The 13,065-nt window shown below is 36.3% G+C and overlaps 1 protein-coding gene across 1 annotated transcript; it reads right to left on the bottom strand.

Annotated features, from left to right (window-relative positions):
* Positions 1 to 6,144: 6,144 nt before the first annotated feature.
* On the bottom strand, positions 6,145 to 6,594 carry LOC136821800 (uncharacterized). The gene has a single exon (XM_067078017.1). It carries the CDS (start codon positions 6,592 to 6,594, stop codon positions 6,145 to 6,147), a length of 450 nt encoding a protein of 149 aa, XP_066934118.1.
* Between the last annotated feature and the right edge of the window lie 6,471 nt (positions 6,595 to 13,065).

Below are 13,065 nucleotides of genomic sequence, written 5' to 3'. Positions count from 1 at the left end.
CGCACTGTTTTTAGAAACTCAAAACTTTAAAGTGCCATAAAATTAACCCTATTATTATCAGGCTTTTTCGGATTTTGTATTCTCAAGGGGGGGGGGTGTTTTCCACCAGCCTTGCATAACTTTTGATCTAGAAAAGATATGGACTTGAAATTTGGCAGAAATTTTCTCTACCATAAAAAGAGTTCATAGAAAAAAATTTGGGTTGCTGACGTCATTATAAAGGTGATGCACAAACTTTCACACTTATCGCTGACCAATGAAAAAGTACTATTCAATAAAATAGCAATTAAAGTTGAACGAATGGAGATTTTTCAATTCTGTTTTGAATTTCTAAAAGCCAAAATAAATATATTGGACATATTTGCCGGTTTTTAACATACTAATAAAAGTGACGATTAAAATCCATGCAGAAAATGAGTAAATTTTTTCAAAAAACAATGACGTCATTTTTGATGACGTCAGCAGTTTTTGAAAATTTTTTGAATATTTTTTGAAATTTATTATTGATACCTAAAACCTGTCAAAATTTGAAGTCAGTTGGATGTCAGATCAAAAGTTATGCTAAATTTAAGATTTTGGGATTTTACAGGGTTTTAGCTGGATTTTATGATATGCCTGGACAAAGAAGTCATAAACCCTGATCTGGTCGGTGTATAATTGTAAAATTTGGTATACTCAGTATTTTGTCTATTCTTTTGGACGCATATGCGTGTCCCTCTTTTTTGAAGGAAGTACATGATTTTTCAGTATTTAGAAACAGAAATAAAAAGATAACCAGATTACTCTAAAATAAGAACAATTTGAGGCTAAACGTGGCAAAAAAATTTTTTAGTCCCATTTTAACGCTAAGTACCCTCCATATTTTCTGAAAGTATTACATCCTTTTATCAAATTCAGCTCAAAATTTTATGTATGTCACACTAATTTCCAGACAGTTGTATTAAGTCTGATTTTTTTTGATTTTTAGGGCAGAATAAGAATAATGCCTTCCTGTGGTATCTCATGTGGCGAATTTTGAATGGCCTTCACGAGAAAATAGAATATAGCTTCATGATTGCTGGGCATACAAAGTTCAGCTGCGACAGGTTCTACATACTTTTCTATTCTAAATTCCTCGAAGATATTTTTTGAGATAGAGGTTTAAGCTGGGTTACCTTGCAACTTTTGGAAGAAAATAATGGGAAAATGCTAAAAACTAAATTTGGGGGGAATTTAATTTGGCGTTCGCTTAAAAATATAACCTTAAGATGGCGTCAAAACAGCGAAAAAATAGCAAAAACACCTTAAAAGAGATCATATTTTCAAAATGTTTAATTTGGCGGGAATTTAATTTGGCGGATGGCGGAAAAAAGAAATTTTGGCAGATTTCAGTCAAATCCGCCAAATCCGCCAAATTTTCTTTCCGCCAAAATTTCTCCCTTTAAGGTAACACCCTCCTAGCCTAGAAATCTAAGCCAGATTGATTCAGTCACTTAGTAAAATCTGATGGTAAGTTGTGACTGAATATCTGGCTTAGTACAAGTAAACTCGGTAGCTTATCAACTGACAACAACGAAAATTCAAACTTTCCCGGGCCTTTTATAGTGAATGCACATAATTTGAATAATTCTCTAAACGAATATTTTTCAACAAAAGATTTTTCATAACGAATCCATTTTATAAAAATACGAAAAGAAAAAATCTCCTCCTTATTGATTTAAAATTTTTTTACATGTTGTAAGATAAAAGGCTATTATTAAAAAAGAAGGAGGGTGAGCAAAGGAAAAAAATATGTTCAAAAAATGTCATGAGTAAGAAGATGTTTTCAAAACAGACGACAGTTTATCGTTTTTGTGTTTTGACCAATCAGAATGAACCCCGAGTGAACCGAAACTTGCGTTCATTTTTTGAACGCGCGCTTCGCCCAAGCCAGTTTTTCAAGGCAAACTTAAAATTCCGTACATCATAAAAATCTTTAAAGCACCGATAACGCTATATTGTCTTCAGCCGTATCTTGGCCTTGTAAAAACTGGCTTGGTTAACCAGGCTAACACCCTCCTACATTTAAAGCATGAAAGAGTATAAAATTTCCATAGCTTATTATCCTTTTTTATTTCTCGTCTCATGAAGAATCCACCCTCCAAATCATTACACAAACGCAATTAAACTCTATTCTACAAGCCATAAGATTCTCATTGTTATCTAAGATATATTGTGCGTATGTATACCTATCATAATCATACAATAGTATATATAATATAAGTGTTTATACGATATCATGAAGCCATCATTTGCAATTTTTGTTGTGTCAAAAAATTAATAGTCTCTACCGTACATTATCGAATTTTCCAATTTTATTTAACCATTCAATTTCTTTGAAGGTGTTTCGGTAGCTTCAAGAAGAAGTTGAGGAAAACGTATGTTCCATCCCTGTACGAAATTGCCGATGTCTGTGATGGCACCAAGTGTAACTTTGACGTTCTTGTCGGAAATCACAACAACGACATGACCGTAAAGACGTACGATTGGTCGCATCACTTTGAAAAAACCCTGAAGTTCAAGAGGTTCAAGGACATGCTAAAGTACCATCATTTTCGCATGTCAAAAGATGAACCAGGGGTTGTATCATGCTATGAGACTCTGGATTCAGAACCAGTAAAAATCTCGGTTTTTAGAAAGCGTAAACCACCAGTTGTAACAGCAGAGCTACCAGATATTGTGGAACCAAAGGGGTTTACCCAAGCACGCGCAGAATATCTTCGGAAAGAAATACTTCAATTTTGTAAACATGGCACTGAAGATTTGGTTGCTCCTTGAACTTGGATTGAGATGATTATACTGCTTTTTGGACCTACCCCGGTGGGGTGGAGGTCCTATAAATTAACCCATGTTCGTTAGTTAGTTAGTGTGTTACCAGCTTTTCTCGAGATTGGCTCATTAGTCTTTTCTGATTTTTGGCACAAAGGTGCATGACCATAAACTCTCGAATGTGACGGAGCCCGATTTTCGAAAAAAAAATTTTTTGGGCAAATTTGGGCCAAAAAACGGCTTAAAAACGGGTTTTTTTGGACTTTGTGAAAAATTGGATCATTAATTTTTTCTGATTTTTAGCATGAAAGTAGGGTACAATCATAGTTAAAGGATGACTCAAGCAGATTGTTGCAAAAAAATTTTTTGGCTCAAAAATCGCATTTTTATCTATAAGAACCACTTTTAATAAGAATACATCAATGTTCTTAGCCATATTATTATTATTATTATTATTTTTATTTGTTTTTTTACAATGAAAATGTCACGGTGGAGGGTAATGATTTGAGTTTTCTGTAAACACTTATTATTTTTTTGGCTGAAAAACGAATCTTTATCTATAAGAATCACTATTTTACGAGCATAGATCAATGTTATTAGCCAAATTGTTTTTTTATTATTATTTTTTCTAACAGAAGAAAATGTCACGGTAGAGTGCGTGGAAGTGCAATCAATTCATCTTGATTATATTGATAAACCAGAGACGACAGGAATGAGCGGATCAGAGACGACAGGAACTGATAGACCAGAGACGACAGGAACTGATGGACCAGAAGTGGCAACAATCGATGGTTCAGAAGTGGCAACAATCGATGGTTCAGAAGAGGCAACAATCGATGGTTCAGAAGAGATAGATGTGTGATGTTTAGGAGAAAAAACTAAATTTTGAACAACGGCCGGTATAATTGGCTGGGATTCCTTCTCTACACTGACATGATTCTTAGATTGTTGCATTTCATTTGGTAATCCTGTTGATGTTTCTTGTCCTGAAAAATGAAAAGAATCCCACCCATGGACCTCTAGGGGGTACAACAGTTCAAGGGGACGTTTGACCTTATGTTTGCCTTCAATGCCAAAACTAATCAAGGCTCCTCGAACAACATTTTTTCTTCCAAAAATTAAATTTTCAATCTTACCCGCATCCCATAGTTGTCTCTTTTTGTTTTCATCCTTAACCAAAACTAAAGATCCAACTTTTGGGGTTTCGAATTTCTTGACTTTCTTGTGGTGTACTCTCAACTCTGTTAGGTATTCTCGGTACCATCTTCCCCGCGCATCTTTAAAACATTTTTTGACGTGTTGATAGCTTTCTTCCAACGTTTTCACGACTTGTCCGGTTGATGTGATGGTGTCAGGCATTCGATCTCATCATCGGCACCAACATACGTCAACGGTCTACAGTTCAACACGGCTTCAATGTCAGTCAGAATGGTGTGCAACCCTTCAAAGGAGACATTCGCTTTTCCCAAAGTTTTCTTCAAAGATGATTTTGTCAACTTGACCATCCTCTCCCAAAAGCCTCCCCACCAAGGAGATTTTTCAATAATGAAGTGCCAGGTGATCAAAGATGAGAAATAATCCAGGACCTCGGATTCCTTCGACAACTTTAAGAGGTATTTATCAGCTGCCTTTAATTTTTTGGCATTGTCTGATACAATGAAAGAAGGAATACCTCGTCGAGCACAGAACCTCCGAAAAGAGTTGAGAAAGCAGTCACATTCACAAGCTCAAGATGGACTGCGCGAGTAGTTGCACACGTGAAGAGAGCGACCCAGACTTTCTTTTCTACAGAAGTGGAAAATGATTTCTCAACAACATACAGTGGACCAAGATAATCTAAGCCGACGTGTTCAAAACCAGTGACATTTTTATTAATACGAAACTCAGGAAGCAACCCTTCAATGGTTGAAAACGACTTTGAGTTGAGTTTCTTGCAGATGATGCAATTTTGCAAGATTTTCTTCACAAATTGATGACCTTGCGGAATCCAAAATCTAGATCTGACTTCAGCTAGAGTTGCTGCGACACCTTTTGATTAGCCTGCAGAATGATCTACTCTGAGACATGACTGTCACGTGGGATGAGGGTGCGGTTGCAAGATGAAGCTTCTTCGAGTCTACCTACAGTTTCCAAAAGACCATCTACATTTAACCTCTAGCTCCTTCAAACGGTCGTCAGAGAGTTGATTTTGAACTTGATTTAGAACGTCAAGTTCAGCCTTTTTCAATTTATCGACAGTGAGTGGACCTTTTCTTAATTGTCCCAGAGAAAAGCGAGAACCGTGGTAAACCTTAAAGTTGTGGCAAAAGCGAATAGCCCAAGCGACTGACCGAATAAGTGACTTGTATTCACTGAAACGTTGAAATTCTATCAGTTGGACAGTGGTTACTCTCGACAGCAATACCTTACTTACATTTACTTCCTTCACTGCTTTCTCTTTCACCGACATATCCACCTCAAGTTTCTGTTTAGGCCAGTGTTCTGGATCTTTAGAAAGCCATTCTGGACCTCGAAACCACAGACCTTCTTCGAACTCTTCCTTTAATGACACACCTCGACTTGTCATGTCTGATGGATTTTCTTTGCCTGGACAATGTCTCCCAATTCCTTCCTGTGTATGTTTCTTGATTTTCTTCACCCAGTTACGAACAAACTGTTTCAACTCCTTACCACTGTCCAACCAATAGAGTACCACCATCGAGTCTGCCCAGCAGTGGATACCATCGATCTTAATCATGTTTGACATTGCCTGTTTAACTCTCTGAATGAGAACGCTAAGAATGTATGCACCAAGGAGCTCAAGACGAGGGATTGAGGTTTCTTTTAGAAGAGAGACTCTTGTCTTGCTTGTGACTGTGACTGCTCTTCTAGAAGATTTTCGACAACATAAACGAAACCATAGAGCTCTATGAGAGATTCTCTACTGAAGGAATCAAGCCCAATGAAATAGAAGCGTTGAATCTTGACAGAGCCAATTTCAATCAAAAGATTTAGCCAGTCTTTCCACTCATCTTGGAGATCTTTCTCAACAACCTTATCCCAGTCGGAGCTGGACTTGTGAATTTTCTGGAGAAGAACTTTGGCTGTTATAAAAACAGGTGAAAGAAGACCGAGAGGATCAAAGAGTTGAGCCACTACCGAAACAACATTTCTCTTGGTCACAACCATATTAAGAAATTTCGAAGCAAATTCATGTAAAGAAAAGAAGAAAACGTCAGATCTTGGATTCCAAGGAATACCGAAAACCTTGCAGTCATCACTATCCAATGTTTCACCCTCCTTCACCATCTTCTCTGACACTGCAGATGAGCTCGTTTTCAATTTACGAAGGTTGAACTGGCCTTCCTCCATGAGTTTCTACGAGTCTTTAAAAAATTGAAATGCAGCCTCTTCGTCGAACTCACCGGTGCATAGATCATCAACATACAAGGAGTTTGTGATACCCTCAAAGAGGGATCGATATTTCGAGTCATTTCCTTTCTGTTTCTCTAGGTGATTTTGAACAGTAGCAGTAAGAATAAAGGGGCTTGCATTCAATCCCATTAAAACTCTTTTTTGACGGTAAGTGACAAGTTTGTTCTTATCCTTTGGGTCAAACCAAACGAACCTCAGAACGTCACGATCTTCGGGTCGAACACTGATCATATGGAAAGCCTTCTCAATATCACTAACAAGTGCGATTGGAAAAAGACGGAAACGTAAAAGAATATCAAAAAGCTCAGGATTAAAAGATGGACCAGTTTCTAAACACTGATTTAGAGAAGGATTGTCATTCGATTGACAGGAGGCATCAAACACAATTCTCATTTTTGTTGTTTCTTAGTCCTCACAAATGACACAATGATGTGGAAGATAATGTGTCCAGCCTTGCTTTCCACTCCTTGCTTTGGAGCTTGTTACATAAGTTAAATGTAAGAGCAAAAACACATCTTACCAACCTTGCAAACTTGTACCCACTGAGATGAAACTCGAATTCCTTGCACATCAACACAATGATGTGGAAGATAATGTGTCCAGCCTTGCTTTCCATGGAATGCAATTAAAAAAAACTGAAAAAGGGTTCCTTACGGGCAACAAATGCTTCTTGTTTTTCTGGGCTGATCTATCCTTCCAGTGTCTGTCTTTTCAATTCTTTCCAAACAAGATAGAAAAAGTTCTCTTCTGAGCTGATATAAAGGGACCTGGCAGGAATACAAAATAATGTCAACATAAACGCTCGATTGCCCTTTTTGCTGCGACTGGAATTCTGGACGGAACTTTGGCTTTGGAGCTTGTTACATAAGTTAAATGTAAGAGCAAAAATACATCTTACCAACCTTGCAAACTTGTACCCATTGAGATGAAACTCGAATTCCTTGCACATCAACACCCCAGCTGTACGATATTGTTCCCATGAACCTCTCCTGAGCATGGGGGGGGTCAAGCAGTTGACACAGGAAAAAAAATTAAAATCCAAGGTCGTAAAATGGCATTTTTCTATAGGAATTTCTTTTTTTACAAGATAGGAGTTGGCCGAGGAAAAGTGTCACAAGGTTCTAGATAGGAAATAAGCAAATTTTCTAAGTGAAAATTCCTTGTCAAATTTGATTTTTTGGGAGGTAGGAATAAATTTCTCCATGTGAATTCAGCGTTTTTACTAGGTAGGAATAATTGTTTTTTCATTTATTTCATTCCTTCAAGAATTTTTAACATTTTACTATATGGTTATTTTTTTTCGCTGCAAAATCTGGGCTTTTACCATATAGTAATGAATTATTGGACCTACCTGGAGGTCCTATGAATTATGACCTGTGTTCGTCCGTCTGTCTGTTGCCAACTTTTCTCGGTATTGAATCATAGGAATTTTGTGATTTTTGGTACAACGATGTAAAGAGCTGGAGTGGCCTTCAAAGACACGTGCTCACGATTGATCAGTTTTTGTTTTTGAAGCAAGAAATGCTGCTTTTACAAGTTGACATTTATTTACATGACAAAATTTTTTACCATTCATGGAAAATAAAAACTCTAGATCATGGCTTCTGATTCTCTGTTTCTAGTGTACTAATAGTGTGTATAGTAGTGTGTATTTCGGGCAAGTTTGTTTCAAGTATGCTAATGTGTGTTCCAGGTGTTGTAGTGGAAGTACTGTGTGTTTCAATAAGTATGATCATATAACGATTCCATTATCTATCAATCAATCTATAATGACACCAAAATATTGACAGAATTACACAAAATGACCTCAAAACTTATGGCATGTCCCAAAATTCCAAAGGTTGGGCGTAAAAAACCTACATTTGGAGTTTACCATACCTCTTTTTTTGGTTGTTCAAAAGTGTTTTCGCTTTTTTTTCACATTCTTATGCGGTAGATGAACTCATAATTAGCATAGGAAACTGTTTAAAGTATTTCCGAGTATTTCTTCTATCTTGTTTTGATTTTCACTAAAGTTTCAAGCTTTTCTACTGGAGATTATTTTAAAAAGATAGTCGGGATTTTTTGACTCATTTAACTTTTGGTTCTAATAGATTTTTGTCAAAATATATGGCAATTTTAACGAGTTCTGATTCGACGTGATTTGTCTGTAATTGTATTGGGTGCTAAAATGCGGTCCAAACAATTAATTAAGTTGCCAATTGGTTTACCATTAATCACTAATTGATGAGAGTTATTTTGATTTCATCTCTAAGAGAAAATAACTCTTGAGATTTGTAGACAAAGTGCCGACAATTAATGATAATTATCACAAGAGGGTATAAATATGGACTTCAAGCTCCGCTCGTCACAACTCAGTTAAGTTGTCAAGCCTTCTTCATCACAGCTCTCACTTTAGTTGTCAATAAGTTTCTAGATTTATTTAACGATGTTAATCACTTTAGTGTTGAAAATCGTGCCCTCGACTGGATGAAGGTGATTGTCTCTGAAATCGGGTATTTAGTTTTTTATGTAAGCTTCTTGTCTCCTACGTCAGCTTCTCAACTTTGAAAGAAAAATCTTCATTTGCCATCCTGTAAATCAGATTAGAAAATATTCAGTAACTCAAACAAAACAACGTTGTACCTGATTTCAACTGATAATATTGTTAAAATGTAGAAAAGTTTTTTCGCCGAAAAGTTAGCGTCTAAAGTTTTTGGGGGATTAATGTAATATAAAAATTCAATTTGTTGAACTTACATTTCATAGTTTCAATTTCTATATCAGGCAGTTGGACGTAGCCATACTTGCTTTTCGCTGCCGTTGTTGATTTTGCTAGTCGGTCCATACTATAAAATCGCTTCAGGAGTGAGACCAATGCTGCCCCTCCACTCGACATGCTGCGGGCATTGGCCAGAGTGTCTGTGTTGCATTTGACCATTGAATTTGATCTAAGCAGCACTGGAAAGAGTTGCTGGTCCTAAGACAGAAATTTATATATTAGTTAAAATTAGGTAAATTTCTATATCTATTTGCATAAATTCCTGAGAATTACTTTTGCAAATAAAATCTATCAAAACCTTTTCCCATAATTTGTCTCGGGTCTATTAAGCGCAGGAAAAGGGTCAAAGGGTCGACCGTAACTTTTTCTTCGTCATTATGAGCTTGGATTCCCATGGTAATAAGAAGAGAGCTGGCTTCTGTGCTTAATAAAATGTCACAATTTGTATGCCTGATGGTAGCTTCAAAATGCTTTCAACTACACATTTTCTAGCACTGTCCTATCATGGGAAGACTTGTTTAATTTAGTATAATTAAAGGGGCAAACATTCTAGCCATACTCTGATCCCACATAAACTTTATGCAGCTCGAATAAGCGCCCTTCCTAAAAAAAAAATGAATAGACGTCCTCGAAGTAATACGGTATTCTTACGTTTTTCTGTGCTAACAGACCTCACTACAGATAACAAATACTTTCGAGCGTCCGGTCATCGGACGATGCCCTTCTTGACATCATAGAATGTAAATAACAGCAGTTTTAAGGAAACGAAAAGTCTGCTGTCATTTTCTTTGTAGAATATGTCCTATTAAATCAGCCTAGGGAAAGGTTTCCTTTCGATTTCATCTCTTTTGATAATAAACTTTAAAGCTATAATCAGAAATGTCCCAGAGAAAAATTTGAGATGCAAACCTTGTGTCGGTTGGTTTCTTCATACAACTTACCCAGGTCTTCCTGGTAGTAGCTTCCATGAACAAAATCCGAAGATAGAACCCGACCCTGTAACCTAAATATTAAATGGAACTATATTTTCAGCTTGTTAGTAAGCCAAAAAGTCAAATAGGAAATGTCATTTCGTATCTTAGTTACGTTATTAAAGCCAGATTGACAATATTTTAATCGTTGCTTCTATAACGCTGAATTTAAATAAACATTGCAGTTGTTCAAGCAACCATCAAAATAAAAAACGTCGTGACACAAGTCTCAATGATATACGGGTGTGGCACTTTTTATAGCAAGATTTCGAAATATTCTTTATCAACACGCCAAAGGAGTATTAGAAATCTAGCTCAGATAATGATATCTAGACAGTACCCATTTGCTTCCTTGAAATTAGACGAATACAATCCCTGAGCAGTCAGAATACTTTAAACCACCAGTTTTTGAGGCTTGGAAGAAGCGTTCATGAAGGTGAATCAACATTTCCGATTGTGAATCGCCATTTTTGGTATTTTGTATGATCTATCAATCATTTCGTCACTCCCTCAATACTCCATAATTCTCTTGTGATGCTGTTGGCGTGCAATGTTGGTCTTCTGTGACGAGCCCATTTTTCAAAAAAGTTCTCTCCATTGTAAGTATAATGCCTTATAAGATGCTTTATATCCCAGCCAAAATTTTGGGAAAATTTCGAATTTTCCAGCCTAAATCGGAAAATGAAGGCTCAAGGTAAATACTTAATTTTTGCCATGTCTAAGCCTAGATATGCTGCTTATAAAAGAAAAAAGTGTAGATGTTTTTGCATCGCACTAAAATTGACTATAACAAATGGCAATACTTTACTGTTTACTTTCCGTGGTAGATATATTTATGCCATCTTTAATCTTTATCGGGATGCTGTAAATTACAACACGTCCAGATTCAACCAGCTTTCTTCCAAAAATGTTGCAAGACTTCTTCATCACCCCATCTTTCCATCTAACGTCAGTCCGAATGCCATGCTCTGTATATTGAAATTTAGTGTTCAAATACTTGATCAGTTTGAGAATTTCCATCATGAAAAGGAATATTCCAGTACGTATTACAATCAGCACCGACATCTTCAAACAAACATATTTTCGGGTTCTTCTTTGCAATCGTTGTTGTCACATACGTAAACTCGGTGCCGCTTCTACAATCGTGGTCAAAACTGATATTGGGGGGAGGGGGTGGACAAACAGTTCTGTCCAGGATTGTCTTAAAAAAATAAAAATTTGAACAGAGGTTCCCCCATGCAAGAGCAAAAAAATTTTTTTGAAGAGCCATGTTGTTTCCATGCGGCCATGTGAGAATTCAAAATATCCCAGAATGCAATTTGTGCGGGATTTGAACCCGATTTTCCCGATTTCCCGATTTTCCCCGATCTTCCCGATTTTGTCGATTTTCCCGCTTTTCTGCAAGAGGGAGCTGAAGAAGGTTTATAAGGGCTCCCTGGAGGATTTTCTGAAGACAGGAAGGATAAAAGAGTCTTGATAATAGCGTCTTTGCAGAAACCTTTTGTCAATGAAGCGATAAATCTTTTAATCTTTTGTTTTAGATTTTCAAAGTCTAAAGACCGTATAATTTTTGAATCACTTATAAAGCTTTTGTAAAGTTATTCTTTCAAGTGCAGTTTTCCTAGTCACAGTTTTAATAAAGCAAATAAGTCCGGCAGCCGCTTGTGTCGTTTGTCAGAACCATCACACGACCCAACTTTTTTTCAACACGACCCTTTTTTTTTTTTTTTTTGGATTTTACATTGGTACGGGCCCAAATACAACACGACACAACACGACCCACTTTTTTTAATTAAAGAAAATATAACTATTTCTTTAATAAAAAAGTTGGGTCGTGCTGTGTCGTGTTGCATTCGGCTATTTCGAAACACGGGGCACGGGTCCGGGTCACGGGGCACAGGTTACGGGGCACGGGTCACAGGGTCACGGGGCAGCTCTGATTAAAGTAGCTCAGACAGAAATTGTTTTAAAAACGCTAAAAATTATCGAAAAAATCAATTTGAAGGTGTTTTATCCACGTATGACTGTTTAAAACGTCAAAATCTAACCACGTGCTTTCCACATGCTTTCCAAGTTTGCGTCGTGTACAACGCAGACCAGAAAACACCGCAACATATTACATACATTATAACAAGCTTATATTATCAATAATACACTTTTAGTGCTATATGCATGTTATATGTTATACGTAAGTAATATAAATAAGTAATATACATATTACAATTCCCATCACCTGAAAACCGAGCTTTCTCAAGAAAATGATAGTACGGCTATTGTTAAATCATATCTCATTATATCCCCTCCATCACCTTGAGTATGAATATAATTTTAATGGATAATAACGTAAAAATGATGGTAATTTATAAATGTGTCAATATTTTCCACCTACCATTATAAATTTTTAATTTTAATAAAAATGACGTAATTATACTCATATCTCTAAAACCACTATCTTGCAGCATTTAATCGTTTTAAAACATGTCAATCTATATCCAGTCACACGATTAGCATCCTATTGAGTATGAAAAAATAATTTGCTGTAAATTGGTTCAGAGGCCTTATATTTCATGATTTTAACAATATTTTTGTCATTCAATATCATTTTGTCAAAATTTGTGGGTGACATATTATTTAAAAATTTTCATGATATGATAATACTATTCGTATATAATTGTTTCAGACATACTATACTAGTAGTAGTACTATTATATGTGTTATGTAGTGCGTGTTATGAATTATACGTCATGATATCGTTATATTTTTTCCGGTCTGTAATTTATATGCCCCGTGACCCGTGACCTGTGCCCCGTACCCCGTGCCCCGTGACCCGTGTTTCGAACTAGCCGTGTTGCATTTGGCCTTGTATTGATGTAAAATCCTGAAGAAAAAAATGGGTCGTGTTAAAAAGAAGTTGGGTCGCGTCCTTATTTTCAGTATCAAAATCTATAATCCTAGAGTATTGAAATAAGTAAAGATAGAAAGTTTAAAATTTGACAAAATAGTAATATTTAAGTCTGTCCAGATATAATTGGCAGTGGAAACAAGAATGTCTCTAACTTTTGATAGTCAAATATAATTATAGAATTTCTTTTTGCTTGTTTTAGAGAATGAAAAGCGCTATATTTGAATGTA

Source organism: Clytia hemisphaerica, unplaced genomic scaffold, assembly GCF_902728285.1.
Source record: "Clytia hemisphaerica strain Z4C2 unplaced genomic scaffold, Clytia hemisphaerica genome assembly, whole genome shotgun sequence".
Lineage (NCBI taxonomy): Eukaryota > Metazoa > Cnidaria > Hydrozoa > Leptothecata > Clytiidae > Clytia > Clytia hemisphaerica.
The sequence above is the reverse complement of the archived record's forward strand: the minus strand, read 5'-3'. Positions and strand labels throughout refer to the sequence as shown.